The following is an 18749-nucleotide window of genomic DNA, read 5'->3' as shown; positions in this document are numbered from 1 at the left end:
GTTGGCTTTCGTCTCCTTTTTAGGGAGACGGGCTTGATCCGTCGTGTATAATAAGCGCATATATTCCCCCCCCCCCAGCGTTTTATGTGTATTTTCTCTTCCCTCCGCGCAAACGAGGATCGACGTGGCGGCCGATACGTAAGCAAGCAAGCAAGTAAGCAAGTACATGGCGCGGTGGCTCGCGATCGAGATTCGTTAGGTCGATCTATATTTGGACGAATCGATCCAGAGAGTGGGAGGGGGGAAGAGGGGGGGGGGAGGGGGAGGGATACACCGCTATAGCGCAGCCTCGATTAAGGCTAATCGGGATTAATCTCGGGGATCTCACAATGAGAGACCGCACTTGTGCACTTCTGCGTCCCCGCCGCTTGCTTCGTACTGCTCGGCCGAGTGGAGTACGAATTAAAAAGAATTAATTAGAGAGAGATTAGATATCGAGGCTCGCTAACGACCCGGCCCAAGCCCCGCGGCTTAGTCACGCGCCCCGATTCTTTACTCTATACGTCGCGCTCCGCTCCTCTCCGGATGCATAAATCTATCGAAAATTGACCCTTCGTTAGCGGCTTAATTAACGGGTGTATGTATAAGCAACGCGCGAGTACAAGGATCGAGATTTATTTCCTCATTCATCCGGATTTTTTCATCCATTCTTCTTCTTCTTCCTTCTTCTTCGAGTATCGGGTAGTATTCTTCTTCTAGATTTTGCGGCTTAAATCCGCCTCTGCTATTCTTGCAGCTCCTTTGGAAAGGAAAAAAGGAAAACAAGAAGAGGAAAAAGCACGCTCGATTCTCGCTTCGAATTATCGCGGATGGATCGATACTCGTCGGGATCGATTCGATAATTTTTCAACCCCTCGGCCGAGCTGAAGAGAGAAGGTAGGCCAAACGAAGCAAAGCCAATGCTCGGGGTATTATACGCGCATACGTCGCGTGACTCGCAAGAAAGGTCGGATTAAAGCTCTTTTCCTTGCCGCTCTCTCGAACGTATTCCATTGAAGCTTACGCCAGTGGCGTCGCCTTTCCCCCCCAACCCGTCTCTATATACCCCGTCGCCCTGCAGTTAATGTGTTCCAGGGTGGAACCCAGCCCCTCCTCCCCCCCTCTCCCCTCCCCTCTCCCCCTCGCTCCCCTCCTCTCTCGGGCCGCCCCCAATTTCAGCCCTCTTTCCACATCTACCCTTACCGTCTCCCCCCCCCTCTTCCTCCTCTCCCCTTCCCCGCCTCGGAAACCCACCCAACTCAGGATCTCGGGTTTGCCTCAACGAGAGAATATTTCCCTTTCTCTCTCTCTCTCTCTCTCTCTCTGTCTCCTCGTCTTTCTCTCTTTTCGTTTCTCCGCTCCGTATCCCGGACCTTCCCCTCCCTCCCCGCTCTCTCTCTCTCTCTTTGTTTTAGAAATTAGAACCGGATTACCGAATCCCCCTTTTCAGCTGCGCTGTTATTAACTATTACCTTTTAACCGTTCAACCCTCGCGCGCCCGAGTTGTACGAGAACGAACGAACGAACGAACGAACGAACGAACGAACGAACGAACGAACGAGTTGTATTCGGGGAAATTAAATCACTTTTATGAAGAATATACTTCGTATTCTTTCTTCTGTATCCGGTTGTATATAACGACGGGCCGACCGAATTTTCACTCTTTTATTTTCCCCCCCACACATCGTAATGTCGTTTCGAAAAAAAAGTCTGATTCTTCTATACACGACGAATTTTCACCCAGAATCTCAGATTTTTTTTACTCTTTTTTTATTTTCCTCGTTAAAAAAGTCCGAGTGTCTTTTCCTCGCCTCGATCCCCTCCTCTTGTTATTTCGATCGATCTCGGCCAATTTTCGCGTTGTCTAACGATCGACCTTAATTAGACGAGCGGCGGGAGTCCTCGGCTCCGCTCGGAATGGCACGAGATACGGAGTTCCGTCTTCTTGCCGAGAGGCTTTTTGTCGGATCCTCGTGAACACGCTCGACAAGGAGCATCAGCCGACAACGGCCGCGGTCTTATGATTTTTTTTTTCTCCCCCCTCCCCCACGGGGGGACCATGCGACGCGACCAAGAAGAAGAAGAAAGAGAAGAAGGAGAAGGAGGCAGGCGTCCGGGTCGACGACTCTCTCTCCGCCTCTCTTTCTCGTCTCCTTCGTCTCCGCTTCTTCTTGTCTTGTATTCCCTCCGTCGTCGTCGTCGTCGTCGTCGTCGTCGTCGTCGTCGTATTCTCTCGGATGTCTTCATACGTACATCGGCCGATGATCGCCGATGGAGCCGCAGTTTACACAGTTGGCCAGGCGAGGTTACCTAATTATTTGTTGCTGCCTGAATGGCGAAACCGCTTGCCTTGGTTATCATACCGCTTTCTTTCCAGATCGTGAAATTTTCTCTCCTCTCTCTCTCTCTCTCTTGGGCGAGACATTTGGGCGAGAGAGAAAACTCCACGCAACTCGACTCTTCTTTTTTATGTCTCGTTCGGCGAGGAGGGGGAGGGGGTTTGATCGCCGTCGAAGACACAGTTGGAAAGATATTCGCGGGGAACGCAGCTCAGTGTATCTACAGGTAATCTCGAGAGCAGAGGAAGAAGAAGCGGTGGTGGAGAGACAAGTACCTTTCGAGATTTACAGCGGCAAGTGCACGGGGGAGGGGAGGGGGGGGTTGTGCAAATCCCTTGGCCCTCGGCCGTGAAAATTCTGGCTCGTGCTCGTGGGGCCGATTGACGAAAACTGTCTTCAAATACCGACAATTTCGAATTAACGTCGACGAGATTTCAAAGTCAAGCTGGTGCTCGTTTGGAAGGAACATGCAATTTGATTTTTACGCGTTTTGGCCGGCAATAAAATTTTATTGCAAGAAATTGCCGAGAAATTAGGCGTTTTTCTTCCGAAAAGGAGCACTTCTTTTTTTCGCCGCAGAAGTTTCAACAATCCGATGCAGTCGATTCGAAAGTCAGAAAAATCTTGTCGGGGGTAGTTTCTCCTTGAGGGTAGGCGGAGGAGCAGGTACGATGGCATCCCTTAACTGTATACTGGCTGGTGCTCCATTGTCCCATTGTTTAATTTTATTTCGGTTTTGTATTGAATAGTACCTGTCGCTTTTAATTATTTTACTGCCGCTACCTGCCAGAGGTGTTAAGCGTTCTTTACACCTGACGACACCACGTCCCCACAAGACGCGGCCATTCAGTTTTGACTTTCCCTCTTCCCTCATTCTTTTCTACCTCCGCTTTGCTCTCGAATTCCTCGCGCAAACGCGCGTTACGAATATATATATATATATTATCGAAATTCTCTCTTCCGTCCAAGTGATAACCAGGTGATACTTGGAAAAACGAGAATCGATCGATTCTCGACCCATTGGTTCGCTTTGGAGATCGAGTGGAAATCGGATCAAGTGGTTTCAATAGAAAGGTCTTGGCAACGATTGATGTCAATTCGTTTGGTTGCTAAAATAATAGTTGAAACGAACGAATCGTGACTTGTTGTTTGCCCGTCGTCGTCGTCGACATCGTCGCCGTCGCGAAAGAGGAAAAACTGAATCGGTTTTGGCTTAATTAATATTGGCGAGCGTCTCTCTCGATGGCCGCGATACCTCGAGGAAATTTTTCTTCCATCGTGGAAGATCGTATCCGGATTTCAGCGAGGAAAACTGGAACTCTCGTTCGTTTGCCAACTGGGTTAGATTGGGTCGGGTGAGGTTAGGTAATTATATACCTTGGGCTAGTCGCGTGGGTACGACACTAAAATTACTCACGAATTTCCAACTAACGAGCTCTACCTTCGGCGCCACGAGGTATCTCGTTTGTCTTCCCGGACAGATTTTCCGAAACCGCGGCATCGTCACCGGGCCTTCCGTCCACCCGAATATAAAGATATTTTCGCCTAACAGATCGTTTAGCGACACTTTCAACACGCAGAAACATCGTCCGCCTCTTTGCCGAATTAATGTTTTGCGCTCACCTCTCCAATTCCTCGTAGTCGACTTATTTTTCGAGGCCACCGCGAACTTCTGTAACAGTTCTCTTCCCTCGAACGAGCGAAGAGGGAAACGTCTCGAGATTTTGTTTGTCCGTGAAAAATCCGGACGATGTTCGTCTTCTTTCTTTCTTTCTTTCTTTCGAGGGAATGATTCGCGGTCGATTCATTTCCGGTGTGTGAACTCGTTTCGTTACGGACCGAGAGAGAGAGAGAGAGAGAGAGAATCGTCCACCTTTGTTCCCTCATCGGATCTCGTGTAGCACAGAGATTTTATCTGGCGAAACAGCGGCACTTTGGCCGTGCACGGGAAGGAGATAACCGTGCGCGCGCGCCGCCGCCGCCGACACCGGCCCTCTCCCTTCCTCTTTCTCCCTTCGCTCTCTTTTCGACTCAACAAGTGGACCGATGTTTTCGGCACGGTACATAGTCGGCGGAGAGCCAGAGAGCCATCATCCACCCACACTCGTAGCACCGCTCGTCGTTGCTACACGAGTGCCGGCTTGTGCGGGCAAAAACGCTGGCCCTTCGCGCTAGGGGTTGCTTCCTGTGAGCCGAGCATCGGCCAGACGAGGCGAGGGGAGGATAAACCGAAACGCTGCAGGCCCGCCGACCATTGCACTTCGCAGGGAGAGAGGAGAGGCCCGTGCCTAGCGACAGCTTCGACGATTCCAATTCCTGTATCCCCGACCAACCGACCGACCGACTAACCATTTGATAATCGTCCAACGATCCACGTTAAAAGTACGCGGTGATTCTCCGCGTTGTAAGAGGAAATGTTCAAAATTCATGCACCGTAGTCTCGAGATCGTATTTTCGATACGAGAGATTTTTCACGAATAAAATTTTCCAACAGTTTTTTCCTTTTTCCTATTTTACAATCTGATCGAATCGAATCCGAGGATTCGAGAGATGGAAAAGCGAATGGAAATATGCGTGTTGATGTTCATCCGTGTTTCTCGATGTGGAAAAATTATTTTACCGCTTGGAGAAAGATGTGGAATAGGAATTTGTTCGCGTACTCGATGGAAAGAAATTCAAATACCCATCGCTATCCGCGCGCGTCGAGCCATGGAGTAGTGGGGGAACAGGCGAGCGAATAAGTGGGGGGGGGGACGTGGACTCGTACGGAAGGGGAGTGGTGGGGTGGCTGCCTCCCTTCGGGAAGCGTCAGTCTCGTCGCGTACCGTGAACCGAGAGGAGGTTGTGTCGATGCTGCTCATCTTCTTTCTTCGTTCATCCCCCTCCGTCTCTTTTCGATCTCTTTTCCGCTCCATACCTCTTCTCTCGTGCGGAGACTGGAACGGTGAAGTACAAAGTTTGTGATCGTTTTGGTGATTCGTATCGAGTGCTCGGGTGGACGTAGTGCGCAATAACGTGGATCGGAACTTCTGTGTTCTCGAAAGTTTCTCGTAACCGTATAATCCGTGGATACGTATAATCGTGATATACCGACCGATAGTCGAGTCGAGTCTCGCAACCGTAGCAGAAACAGGTGTTCGAAGGCTGATCGAAAAGCGACGCCACGCGAACGATGGTGCGGAGGCGGGCGGGTGAATCGTAGTGCGGCTACGCGATGCGTCCTCGTGGCACGCGGCGTCGGTGACTCGAGTCCTCGTCTCGCCGTAAAAACATCTCCTCTCGTTGTATTATTTTTGTTTGCGTTCGGCTCTATTCGTAGACTGTATTCGCGCGTTTACCGATGCCCGAGAAATCTATAACGCGTAATACGTTACTCTCCGAGAGGAGTATTTATAACGTTGATCGTAGTTGATATGCTTCGAAAAGTTTGTACGTGACGCGAGTTGTTTCGTCTCCTCGGTGGAATCGTGCACAATTTCCGGCTCGTGAATCGTGACCCGACGACGGTTACGACGGTGTGCAGATCGCTGGCTGCTTCGGTTCTTTGGACGATGAGAGCGATAAACGTTGTGCATCGAGACGCGATCATCGCCGAGATTTGATACCGAACGAGACCGTGTGGTGGTAGTGGTGGTGGTAGTGGTGGTGAATCGTCCACGTTGCCAGAAATTCGTCGTAACCGCAGAATGCAGTCGAACACGATACTGCGCGATGTCGTCAATACCGAGAAGATGATGGGAAACAACAACAATCTGAATAACAACGGTTCCCCGGGCACAGATATAATGTTCCAGATGGAAGATGATAGTTTGACGCAATTGGGAAGCGTTTTTCAATCGGCCTATCAATCGATCGTTGGAGGTAGCGCTCAGGTAAGGGAGAATTAAATAAACGGATCATCGTCGCCCGTTGTTTAACCCCGTATTATCGATCGGTATCCTTGGTCGTATCTCGCCACGTTACGGGTTCGCGATCGGAGTTGGTCCGGAAGAAAAGTTTCTCCGAGCCGTAGCTGAGAAAGAGTTTCTCGTTCTCGCTCGTTTGAAGGGATGCTTCGATCGTTCTGTTGGAAAGGGTAGACCGGATGCGCCAGTTGGAAACGAGTTCCTTTCAATCTCCAAGTCTTTTACGGTGCACGGAGTTTCTCTGTAAATCCGATTGTACGTCGATTGAAAATAGGGGCACGTTTACGATTTTCTCTGTATATCCGACGGAGCGTGCGGAGCACGCCATCGGTCCGCTGACGTCAGGATTACGTCACGAACATGGCCGTCGTCACGTGGGCGGGCACGTCGGTCGTCGTTCCTTCTTTTCGAGCCGGCACCCCTTTTCTTCCTGACGAACACGCGAGACCAGAAAGCTCTCCAGAAATTTGTAATTTTGTTCCGTGTCCGTGCTCGAAATTCGTGTGCGAGTGTTACTACGCGATTCTAATCTGGATCTCTTTCGTTTCTTCGAATTTACGACGCGTAAATTCTAACGTCGTTGGTAAAGCTTTTCTCTCTCTCTCTCTCTCTCGTTCGCTCGTTCTCGCTCTCGCTCTCTCGGGTACACGGATGGGAAGAGGGATTTTATAACGGTTATATACACACGGCAATTGGTCCACGATTGCCTATCTCTGGAAAGACAGTCGTTGTAACAAAGCGACGTAGAATATCAGTTCAAACTCGGCAAAGGAACTCGTCTATTTCGACTCGTATGGCAGCAGTGAGTCATCATCATCCCTGCATTGTTTCGTTAAATGGAATTTCTATCTAATTTAAATGCGGCTTAGCCAGAAATAATGCGATTACGCGTTAGCTTATTCTGTTTGTTAATCTCCTTTGCACACCATTGTCACCCTGACGGTGAACGAGGCTGGGCGAGGGAGAGAGAGAGAGAGAGAGAGAGAGAGACGAGGAGAGAACCTCGATGTTCCGCGTACCCTCCGCACTTCCCTCCACTTTGCCGTTTTGTACGGCACTGTACATTATTTCAGTACAGTCCACACACACAGCCGCTAGATCCTCTCTGGCTTTATGGACTGGTCGCAGCGGTTCTCCTTTTCCAGTCGCAACTTTAATTTCTCCTTGTTGATCACGCTTCCGGAACTTGCGTCGATACGATACGATACATCTCCATCGTTGCTCGTTGAAGAACTCAAACGCTGTGTACGGATTCGCGTCGGATTCTTGGCAGATTCTTGGCGGATCGATCTAGATCGATCGGCGGACGGTTTTCTTCTCGTTTTCCGTTGTTGCGCAATCGCCACGTTCGCGACGTTGCAATTTTTGCCCCACGACCCGTTTTCGCCTCTCTTTCGGCACTCGAGCGCGGCTTATTAGCGGTACAAAAGCGACGCGATTACAAAAGACGAACGTCACTACACGAGACAACAGGTTGCCTCGGCTAGTCTCTCTTACCTGAATGACGTTAGATCGACAGCTGCCGGTCCCATTATTCCTGAAACTTTTGCAATAGCTTCTCCAAATTGGCAATTACGGGAGAGAAAGAGGGACAAAGGGAGAAAGAGAGACGGTGATTGGCGAGCAACATATTCAAATTCAATGTTAGATACGCACGCGATTAAGATCGCGAAGTAAAAGTTTATCTCGTCCCGATATCGCGTAATCGGTGACGCATAACTTCGAAAAAATAACAGCGATAACAACCTGACGAATTTGTCAGAAGAGCGCGTTTATCGCTCGTCGATACACGCAACAAGAGGAAATTGTTCTTTATTTCGTTTTTTTTTTTTTCCTTCTTTCTTCTTCTTCTTCTTCTTTTTTTTTTTTTTCGTTAATTCTCCCCGCGATCTCGATTTCGAGGGTCCGGTGAAACCAGTTTTTGATCGGGCCGAGGTAAGGCCGGCCATTTCCGGTCTGTGCCCCTCCCTCCATCCGTGGTTCATATCCGGTACGGCACTTGCAACGTTTGAAACGTTGAGCTCTCTCTCTCTCTTTCTCTCGCTCTCTCTCGGGTGTGCACCGCTCTCGAGAAGCTTTTTTCCGGGCTTTGTCGGGCGTAAAATCTTGGCCGAGTCATCGTCGGAGGAGGCGGCGGCGGCGGTGGCCACTTAAAAATACGACAACAAAAAGCGGTGCGTTCGTTATGAAAGCGTTATCTCTCTTTGGGCCAGACTTAATTAGCCGCGAGCGCGCGTGCGTTCATTTTTCCGCTAAAAGCCGAGTTGCAATTAACCGTTTAAATTAGAGGCTCGTTGGCCGCGGTAAGTGGAATATCGTTTCGTAATCCGTGCGCCGATGCTTATCCCTCCGCGTTACCTTTGATCGCGTTTTCTTTCGTGTATCGCTCGTATCCGTTACGCGGATGATTGTCCATCCTTTCTTTTTTCTCTTCCATCGTTCCGTGTCTGCTGCTCCCCGTTTCATTACGTTGAATACTGGCGTCGCGCGAAGAATGGAAAGAAAAATGAAGAGGTAGATGATGAGAGAGAGAGGGAGGGGAGGTTGGCAATATGAAAGAAGAGAATGAGAGAAACGAGAAAGCGAAAGTGCGCGCGTTGGTCGATGGCGGTGGTCCCAGTCTCAGTGTGTTTTCAACGATTCGATTAAAACGAAAATTCGAGCGCAGGAAGCGATACTTGCCGCGCGTATATATATATATATATATAATGTCGTGAAAGCAGTCTGGAATCGGACCGATTTTACGAGCTATCGAGCCGTGATCGTTGTCAGAAAAGCGGAGTCGTTCGAGTTGCAGGAGGTCGGCGTAATTGCCGCTGAAAAGCGGGGATCGAACGAAACCGACAGGCCCCGTTACGCCGCCTCGTTTCAACCTGTCCGTCCATTGGGTTAACGACGACGCGAGAATTTTACGCGAATCGGGACACGCGCAACCTTCCTCTTAACGGGGCTTAAGGGCCGTGCGAACACTCGACGTACGGAATAAAGTCGAGTAAATCGCGAGGAGGAGATTGGATATCGAAGTAGATCTCGAGAGTGAGAGTCACTGGCGTCGCGAGGGCTAGGTTAAAAGCGGCAATGAATAGAATTGATATAAATGGGACGGCGACCTGGCTCCGGTCTCGAAGCTCGATTGTTTTTTCTTTCCCCTATCGTCGAATTGGCCGACAAGTGCCACTTTATTACTGCGACCAGTACGTTTTCGAGCTTTTGCCGAACGATGCCTTTGCCCGTACCGTTGGCAAAGAACTTTACTCTCCCTCTCTCTCTCTCTCTCTCTCTGTACTACTCTTTTAACGGAACGCGAAATTGAATGGAAGAAACGGGCGAAGAAACATCGGTAAATTATCCAGAGATGTGCTGTGTGCCTCGGATTCGCGCGGTCATTTTTCGAGCGAATGAAATAAATTGCAGGTTAGGAATTTAAGGAGGGAGGACGAAAAGGCAGAAGCCAAAGGTCGTCCACGAATTTCCCGTGGCACGGTTCCGGTTGATGGTCGCTGCGCGTCTCGTAATCTATGGTTGGGATTAGCATTAGTACTTAGGCACGTATGTGTAACCCATATGATCACGGTTGTAGTTACATCTCGTCACACATACGCGCGTCCCTATCCTCCCCTCCCCTCCCCTATCCCCTCGGCCCACTACGACAATTTGCGTCGGACAAGCACACACGCGTAAATAGATACTCTAGGCAAGGAATATACTCACACACGCGTAATTAGACGCACACCGACACGAGTCCGCTCGCATACCAGCGCACACTCGCGTGACAACAGTCCTATCCCCCGCGCCTCGAGCTCTACTAATAGCAGTATCCTAGGATCCAACGCGCGTCGACTGATATATCCATTCCTCGTAACCATTATCCCTTGCTTCTGTTTGCACGGATACGTAACTCTGAGACGTGCACGCGTGCCGTTCCCTCTCATCCCGCGATCATCGTAACCGCGCATCCCCCCGTCGTTTCTCTTCCGTTTTCATTCTTTTCTCGCATCTTCTCGATTCCTTGTCATTCCTTTGATCCTCCTCCATCCGCGATGCAAGTGCACAAGAGTGAGATAATAATTTTGGAGGAGGAACCGTCTCCCTGGGAGGGAGCGGAGAGATTTTAATTAAACGGAAATGAAAATAAAGCGAAAATGCCGCCCGTTTTGTTCTAATTGGCCTGTATACTCGTGCTCACCTGTGTTTGATCTCGTATACGTATCGCCTGACAAGATATACACCTATATGGTCGGTGTCTATATGGTTTTCCCACGTGTGAGTGGGGAGGCTACATAGGCGCCCGTAGACAAGACTTGACAGGAATGTGTGATACGTATGTAAACCTCTACACCCGCGCGCTACTACATCTCTATGTATATGTATATATATATATAACATATATATGTATATGTATATATATATATATATACACACGTGTGCCTGGAGCTACTGTATAGACACCATATATACGTCCGATTATTAGTGTGTCACACACGCTTGATTTGGTAGCGGGCTTATAACGGCCGCCATAGCGCCGAGAGGCGCCAGCTGGATGTGTTTCGGAACGCGCCCCTTCCGCCCTTATGCGATCCTATCTCCTATCTCGTTTCTGTCCACGATCCACGATGTATATACGACGATGACATTGATTGCGACGCACGCAACGCGATATCGAAGGCCAGAAACGATTCCTCGCCCGGTAAGAATGCGCTCCAGCATTGCGTCGGATCGAATATCGCAATAAAACCGTTTGGGGAGAGATTCTTTCGCGAAGAAGAAGAAGGAAAGTTTGCGCTCTTCGGATTCGATCCGTTGTTGGTATGATTAATCGCGCGAATCGAAACGTGAAATTTTTTTTTCCTCTCGTCGAAGATATGCTATCGATTAATTAAACGTAGACGGTGTTGGCCAAGGCGTGTGTACCGCCACTAGATTTAACTAATACGACGTGAGTGGGCGTCGCCCATATACGCGACGGGATAGTCCAATAGTCCGATATATTCCTACGCTCGATTGTGTCTAGATACGCGTCTTTGCAAGCGTTGCCTCGTACAAAGGGACAACTTGCACAGTAATCGCATCGTACTTTCGTACTCCGTTTTTTCAATCGGTCTTTCGTTCTCTCTTTTCGTTCCATATCAACTTGTCGCTCGTTCTTCTTCGCTTCTCTCTTCCCCCTAAGTTTATCCGTTCCTCCTCGGATAAACTGTCTAATTTTCCGTTTTTTTTTTTTTTTTTTTTCTGGACAAAGAATACGCGTATATATCGTAACCGTGACTAGGGATTTTAACGAGGAGAAACCATGAGAGGGAAGCAGCGTGAAAAAAAAAAAAAGAAAAGAAAAAAATGAGGGACGTTGGGTCCGCTTCGAGACGAAAGAAAACGAAGGAAACATGGCGACTTTCGGGCCATATGGCGTTTACGGATACCCAAGCACCGTAAAACTTTCATGGACATAACCTGACCTCTCTCTCTCTCTCCCCCTCCTCTTTCTCCCCTCGTCCTCCCTCGTCTCGAACAGGAGCCTTAATCAACAACCGTCAGGCCCTTAAACGACGAATGGTTTCGGTCTAAAGTCACGAAACGAAGGGCTCTATCCGATCTTTCGAATTTACGATCCGACGTTTCTCTCTCGTTTTCGAGTATATATATATAAATCGAAACGATACGTGGCAAGAAATCGGTATTATCGCGAGCGAAATTGGAACGGCGGTTATTAAGCCCTTCAGACATTTGTATCTGAAATTCCATACGATATAATGCATACGAGGCTGACACGGAATACCGATACATATATATATATATATATATAACGCACGCGTGCACACAGATATATATACGTTCTTGCCACCGAAACGGTCCTCACCTTCGACTCCAGGGATCGATCTGCATAGTGGTAGCTCGCATAATCGCGCAAAACGTGTGTAGAGACGCGTGTAGAGAGTAAGACCGGTGTACGTGTGCGGATTCGCCTCGATGTATATGTATGGGCAGTGTGCTGCGCCGCCAGCAGCTCCATAACGCGGCGAACGTGCAACACAGGTTAGGTGTCTTGGGGGTTGGATCGGGCTTGGATTAGGTTGGCTCGAGCCAGTTCCGATTTCCGCCGAGATCTCACGCTAGATCGTGCCTACCTCGGTACCTGCCTCCAACATTTCTCTATGTCGCTTCGATCTCTCTCTCTCTCTCCTCGTCTTCGCGCTTTTCTCAACGTTCCACGCTGCAATTTGCTCCTCCGCGAAATGCTCGAGTACCCGGCGCTTTTGTAATTCAATTACACGCAACGCTCCCAGAGATTACGTTATTTTATGCTCCCCGCCTTATCTGGATCTGGATGGTGGCATACTACTCGTTCCGTGTTCGTTGCGGGAGAACGATTTTTCCTGTGTAAAAACGGTATTCGAACCGATGTACGTCTATTCCCGTATCGTTTTCCGTCCAACTTTAATTCCGAATTCGAAATGGTTGGGTGAATAATTGGGAGAAGCCAGTGGCCACGTAGCAGCGTACGTAGCGCGCTGTTCGTATCAAGTTCGGATTAGGGTTGCCTCGAGCCAGTTCCGATTTCCGTCGAGATCTCACGGTAGATGGTGCCTACCTCGGTGCCAGCCTCCAGATTATATCCTCCTGATCCTCCACCGAGTTTACGTCCCTACGTGGTTCTTGCTATTGTTATTCCCGCCACCTCTTCCCCTCGCGCTGCATTTAAGCTCAAACTTTTCTCCTCCCATTTCTCGCCGATAGTCACGAACGAACCAAGTTCTCGCTTTCGAAAGATAACCGCCTCCTCGCCTCAATTTTCCCTCTTTATTCGCCGCCGCGCAATCTTCCATCTTCGCCTGGCTTCCCAACTTTTTTCTCTTCCTTCTTTCTTTTTTAATCGCCAAGCTTCCCGAGTTACGACCCGATCGAAACATCCGCACTGGATGGATAATACGTTTTTTTTTTGAGAGAGAGAGAAAGAGCGAGTTGTGTGAGTTGTGTTTCCCTCCACTTTTTGATCAATCGTCAGAGGCGATTTCGGTAAATGCGATGCCTTTTCACGGCGTAAAGATGAGCGGTGGTGGAAGGAGCGACGTGGTACAGTGGCGCGTGACGTAATCGATATCAGCGAGATTAAGTAAACGAAAAACAGATCGAGATAAGCGGCGTGTTTATTGCAATCGTCTAATCTCATCTTTGTTTGGAGGCCACGCTGGTCGCTTGTTGACGAGCTTCGCTTCCAATCCTCTAATTTACTTTTTCGAGAAAGAGAAGAAGAAGAAGAAGAAGAAGAAGAAGAATAGAACGAAGCGATTCCGTTCGAAACGGTCAGTCTATGATGGCGCTCGATGATGGTGGATTAAAGAGACACGTGTACCTTGGTCGAGAATGGCAAATAATCGATTCGAATTAACTTATAGACGATACCTCTCGAACCGTCGTGTATAACATCTTGAATTTCCAAGCGGAGTCGGTAATCGTCGTCGATAGAGCAATTTTCGTTCTATCTTCCTCGCTGGAAGAAGAGTTTCATTCCCTTGCTATTCGCGAGAGGATTTTTGGTCGTCGTTTTCTCGGAAATATCCACTCTCTCTCTCTCTCTCTCGTTCTCTCTTTCTTTGAAACTGGTCGAAACACTCTATACTCGACGAAACACGATGCTTTCTACGACGAAATTATTGACTGTTGCTATAAATACCCCCGCTAACGCTTGCTATAGCTATTTGCACGAACCTTTGAGCATCGAGATTCCTTATCCAGATGGCCTCCTTTTCCGATACCGTTTTAACGATATTATAAAGAAATTGGAGATGGAGAGAGAGGAGATCGAAATTTGATTTTCCTTTTTTTTTTTTTTTTTTTTTCCTTCTTCTCTTTTTTTTATCCCGGGTAGATCGATCGTGTTCGGGACGCGGAGTGTGTTTGGCCGTGTTGGCATGGATAGATTTCGTGCGAGCGAGGTTGAATCTGTTCTCACACGGTGTTATTTAAGCGACAAGACTCGGATTTTAATTCGAGCCCTGTGACCGGTCTTGAAATTCGATCCAAAATTAGGAGGAGGACGGTCTCTAGCGAGTTCCGGGGGACCAGAAACACGAGAGTATTCCCGATGGTCCCCAGGAATTATGGTTTCGACGGTCAGAATTATGGTTTTGCCACGCTAATGGGTGGGTCATTTCCTGAGTTTTGAGGTTCTTGCTCTCCTTCTCCACGCTCCGCTTTCTTCTCTCTCTCCTCCCCCCCCCTCTCTTATTTTTATCTTTTTCTTCTCCTTCCCCTTATTCTTCTTCCTTCCTTTTTTGTCCCTTTCTTAACCGCGCTTAATCGTAGTAGCTACCCTTCTCCTTCTCCTCCTTCTCCCTCTCCTTCTTCCATTCACGGCACGGAACGTTTCGTTCCACGGGGGAACGAAGGAAAATTACAAATGTAAAAGGGAAAAAAAAAAAAAAAAAAAGAAAAAGAAAAAAGAAGCTTGGGGAAAAAATGTGTGACCCTCGTTTGCCAGCGAACAAAAAAGCCCTCGCCTCGGCCATTTCGATGATGTACACGGATGGATCTAGATCGAAATGACTTTCCAGCGTGGTGAGACGAACGTTTTTTTCGGGGAGGGGGGCAGGAGATAGAAAGAGAAAGACGGTGGGATTCGAAACCGGTCAATATGTAGATCTTGGGAAGAAGATTGCGTCGAAATGTCGAACGACGAGAGACTATGGATGGATCGATAAGACTGCTCGTATTTTTCCTACTTTTTTTTTTTTTTTTCTTTTTCTTCTCCTACTTTGCCACGAGCGAGAAAAAAAAATCTATTTTCCTAGTCGCTATAAGGCTTCGGATATCGCGATGAATTTGCCTTTTTTTTTTTTTTTTTTTTTTTCTCCATCATTCTCGAGATTAACGTAACGAGTCGAAGATATGGAAAACATTGCGAACGTTCCAGACTCGATGCGTCGATCTCTTTACACAGGTGTGCCTAATCTGAACTTCTTTTCAACTATCGACGATTAAATTGTGCAATCGTGTTGATAGCCGCTCGCTCGAGAGCCTCTCTCTCTCTCTCTCTCTCTCTCTCGTTGTTAATTCACCATCGTCCGACCATCGTTCCATCGATTCCACGCACCTTCCTGAACAATGAAAAAAATAAGAGAATTTGGTCGGCGAATCTATTTTTTGACCTCGTTGAAATTTCTCTCTCTCCTTCTCTCTCTATCTCGTTATCCTTCTCATCTTTGTCACGGAGAAACTGTGGAAAATCTATCTACCGATTTTCTTCGCTTCGGCCGTGCTAGGCCAGTTTACGGAGATTCGAAGCCGGTGATTTAGGTTTTTCATGCTTGCTAATCCCGGGACCCTCGTCTCCTTGCACAACCTCGTTATTGCTGTTACGTGTGTAAAACAATGAGATTAGCACCGTTCGAAAGCCGGTCGCACGCTTTTAAAACCCATAATCCTGGTCGAAGAGAGACCTGCTGGAGGATAGCGCGCCGCAATCCCTTCCTTCCATGCTTACTTTGCAGCTCTTGTGTTGTATCACGCCGGTGCGTGCCGCCTGTATCTTCGCTCTCTACCTGTTTCGAGAAACCTCGTGCACTTGATGCCAAAACTTTCCAACTGCGTTATCTCCCCGAATCCGTGGGCCGAGATCCGCGTGTACGAATATAACGAGAAGATCGGTGGTTTTGCGATCTCTCCTTTCCCCCTTCATTCATTCGTCGTTTCATTCGATTGTTTCCTTCCCTCGCGGGCGAATATTTTTCTCTTCCACGTTATAACATTATATTCGCGCTCGAGAAACGAAGAGAATACGACGCTTGGAGACGCGATTCGGCGTGCTCGATGTGTGACAACGATGCAAGGTATAAGATAGTGCGCATGCGCGTGTGCATTCACACGTACTCGGTGTAACGGCGCTGACGCATGCGCGTACAGCTCGCCTCGTAGCAGCTGTCCGCCAGGTGCGTGGTTCGCTCGACCAATCAGGGATCTCCCCTTGACCGGGGGGTGCTCAACCTTCGGTGCCCTCGATTACCTGCGCCCTTTCCCGCACGTTCTCGTAACCTGTGACCAGTTATCCCGATCCGTGTTTCTCTCCTATACGCGCGCCCTCCCTCGCGAAATACTTCCTCCCCTTTTCCGCTTGGTAACCGTAATTTTCCACGCTTCGATCTTTCTACCAACGCTGCTCTCTCTCTCTCTCTCTCTCTCTCTCTCTCTCTTGCTTTCTTTCTTCTTCGAAGAGTGCGTGAAAGGGAGAGCGAGCGAGCGAGCGAGCGAACGAGCGAGAGGGAAAGAGAGAGAGAGGATATCGAATCGCGTCGAACGAGAAAGCGTCGGATCGCCGAGAAGTATCGCTCGAATAGCGTTAAATTTGACATCGAGGTGGTGGAACGGTTGCAATTTCTCGTAAGCACGAACGAACGTGCGAATAGCTTCCCCCTCCCTTGCCTCCTGCCCTCGGTCGGTAATAACGAAGCCGGAGGCTTTCCATTTCGCGTTCCATATCGCAACTCTCTTTGAATTCGCTCTCCTCGTCTCTGCGAAATAATCGGCAATGATCGCGGGACACGCATGTAGCATATACACAGTTCATGGTTTATCCGTCGCGTACGCGATTCACTATCTATCTCTCGGTTCGGATTGAATTAGCGCAGCTGGACGAAAATGGTGAATTTCGCGCATTCGTCCACGTGGGTCCGCATTGCGAAACTGCCGTGCCGCTACCTACTACACTCCGCTCGAAAAGAATCTCGAGAGAACGAACAAGCGATCCATTAAAGGCGATCGGCTTCAGCTGGCCGATCCGGCTAACTTTATCCATGGCGAATTGTCCCGGGTTGACCGACAATGGACGCCACTCCGTCTTATTGTTCGAAAGGGGAGAAGAAAGATAGAGAGAGAGAGGGATAGAGAGAAGGATATACCGTTGATACTACTACTTCGTATGGCGTGTACACGAGAAAAATTTTTACAACTTCCATTTCGAAGTAATCACTTATTGTCCGGCTATCGCCCGCAAACTCTCTACGCTGCGTACGATACTTATGTATTATTCCACAGATAGATCTGTCGTGTACGACACAAAAGGGTACAAATGTTTGCCCGCCTTGGATATTATTGTTCGATTGATATTTCGACGTTCGGTGGAGCGCGTTTTAATAATATCTCGCGAAAAATAGTGTCTCGGTATTTGTGCAGCATCGAGGGGAAACACGATTGCGAAGAGAGAAAGAGAGACGAAAGAAAGCGAAAGAGAATAGATTTTCTCACGTGGCAGAAATGCGGCGGCGGGTCGTGGCCGTTTAGGGAAAACGTCGGCTCCTTTGAAACGCCCGCGCACAAGATCGCGGTTGATTCGCGGAGAAAACGAATTGCGAGGAAATGTCGTGCGCGCACGTGCACGTGCAACCCGAGTTTGGGCCCGGGACGATTGATGGCGACAGTGGAAAACAGAAGAAGGGTGGAGAAGGAGGGGAGTCAGGAAATGACATTTTCTTCGCTCCGTGTCGAGAAAATGCAAATTGTGGGAACGAGCGATTGCGAAACCAATTGTCCTCTCTTTACCTCCCCCCCCCCTCTTCTCTTCCACGCGATTGTTCTCGGGATCGTAAGGAGAAGGATCGATTTTTCAGATGATTTGATATATCCCACCCGTATATATAAAACCGTGATAATTAATAACGGAATCGTGCGGTCGAATCGTGCGTTTATCGACGCACCGTGAAATCGGCTGGTTTATACTATCAAACGATCAAACGTTTCACGCATCATCGGCTGGCGCTGGTGAGATTAATGAGGAGCTTTGATGCGTGCCAGTAATCATTAATTACACGCATTACGCGACGCTTACCGAGCTTCTCTTCTCCCTAACATTCCTCCAAGTGATATTCAATCGTGTTAACTGTTTGCCTCGATGTGCCAGGAAATGGATTTGCCTTCAGCGATCACGTGGCCTGCGTACACACTCTCTCTCTCTCTCGCGATTACATTTCGTGTCTCTAGTAGTCGCGATCGTAGAGATCGTAGGATCATTCGATCTTTTATCCATGGTTCGAGATGGATCGATCTTTTTCTCGAGCAGCAGATGGCTCGAGTACAAGCGAGCACGCTCGAAACGAAAGATCGCGTTTCAGGTATCGCGAGCCGGTGGCGTGACAAATTATTCGACGATTCGTTTCTCGATTGATTCTTAATTAATGGTCCCCGATAATTTGCCGGTCGAACTAACTGGATCGATCACGCGATCGACGAATTATTTATTGTCTCCCGTTAGATGGGTCAAGGATGCTTGCGTTCTACGCGCCAAAAACCATTAGCTCGAGAAGGCTGCGATCGCTCTCCCCCTCCTTCCTTTCTTTTCCACTCGTCCCGAGCAGTGCCCCAGTACCTCTTTTTCCCCACCCTTTTCCCGCCGCTTTCACTTTTCCATACCAATTTCGCGACAACACCGCCTTTCCCGCGCGCGCGCCAATCATCTCGTCGCATCGAAGAACTGTGAAATTCATTTCTCTTGTAATTTTCGGTAATTTTCGCCTCGAGAATTCCGAATTCTTTCTTCGCT

At 48.7% G+C, this 18749-nt stretch overlaps 1 protein-coding gene across 15 annotated transcripts in view; it reads left to right on the top strand.

Moving 5' to 3' along the window:
- LOC100867106 (daughterless) overlaps positions 1-18749 on the top strand; it is a 77112-nt gene that overhangs the window by 22330 nt on the left and 36033 nt on the right. The window contains exon 1 of one of the 15 annotated variants that reach the window (XM_086909046.1): positions 5132-6190. The exons of the other annotated variants lie outside the window; for them this stretch is intronic. Coding sequence (XP_086765172.1) covers positions 6005-6190 — 186 coding nt within the window. The 5' untranslated portion in view covers positions 5132-6004. Of the gene's footprint in view, positions 1-5131; positions 6191-18749 lie in introns of those variants that run through there. 15 annotated transcript variants of the gene reach the window in all.

This window comes from Apis florea, unplaced genomic scaffold (genome assembly GCF_048593485.1).
Source record: "Apis florea isolate Af1SG1 unplaced genomic scaffold, ASM4859348v1 contig_3081_pilon, whole genome shotgun sequence".
NCBI classification, from domain to species: Eukaryota; Metazoa; Arthropoda; class Insecta; order Hymenoptera; family Apidae; genus Apis; species Apis florea.
This window is presented reverse-complemented; position numbering and strand designations above follow the sequence as displayed.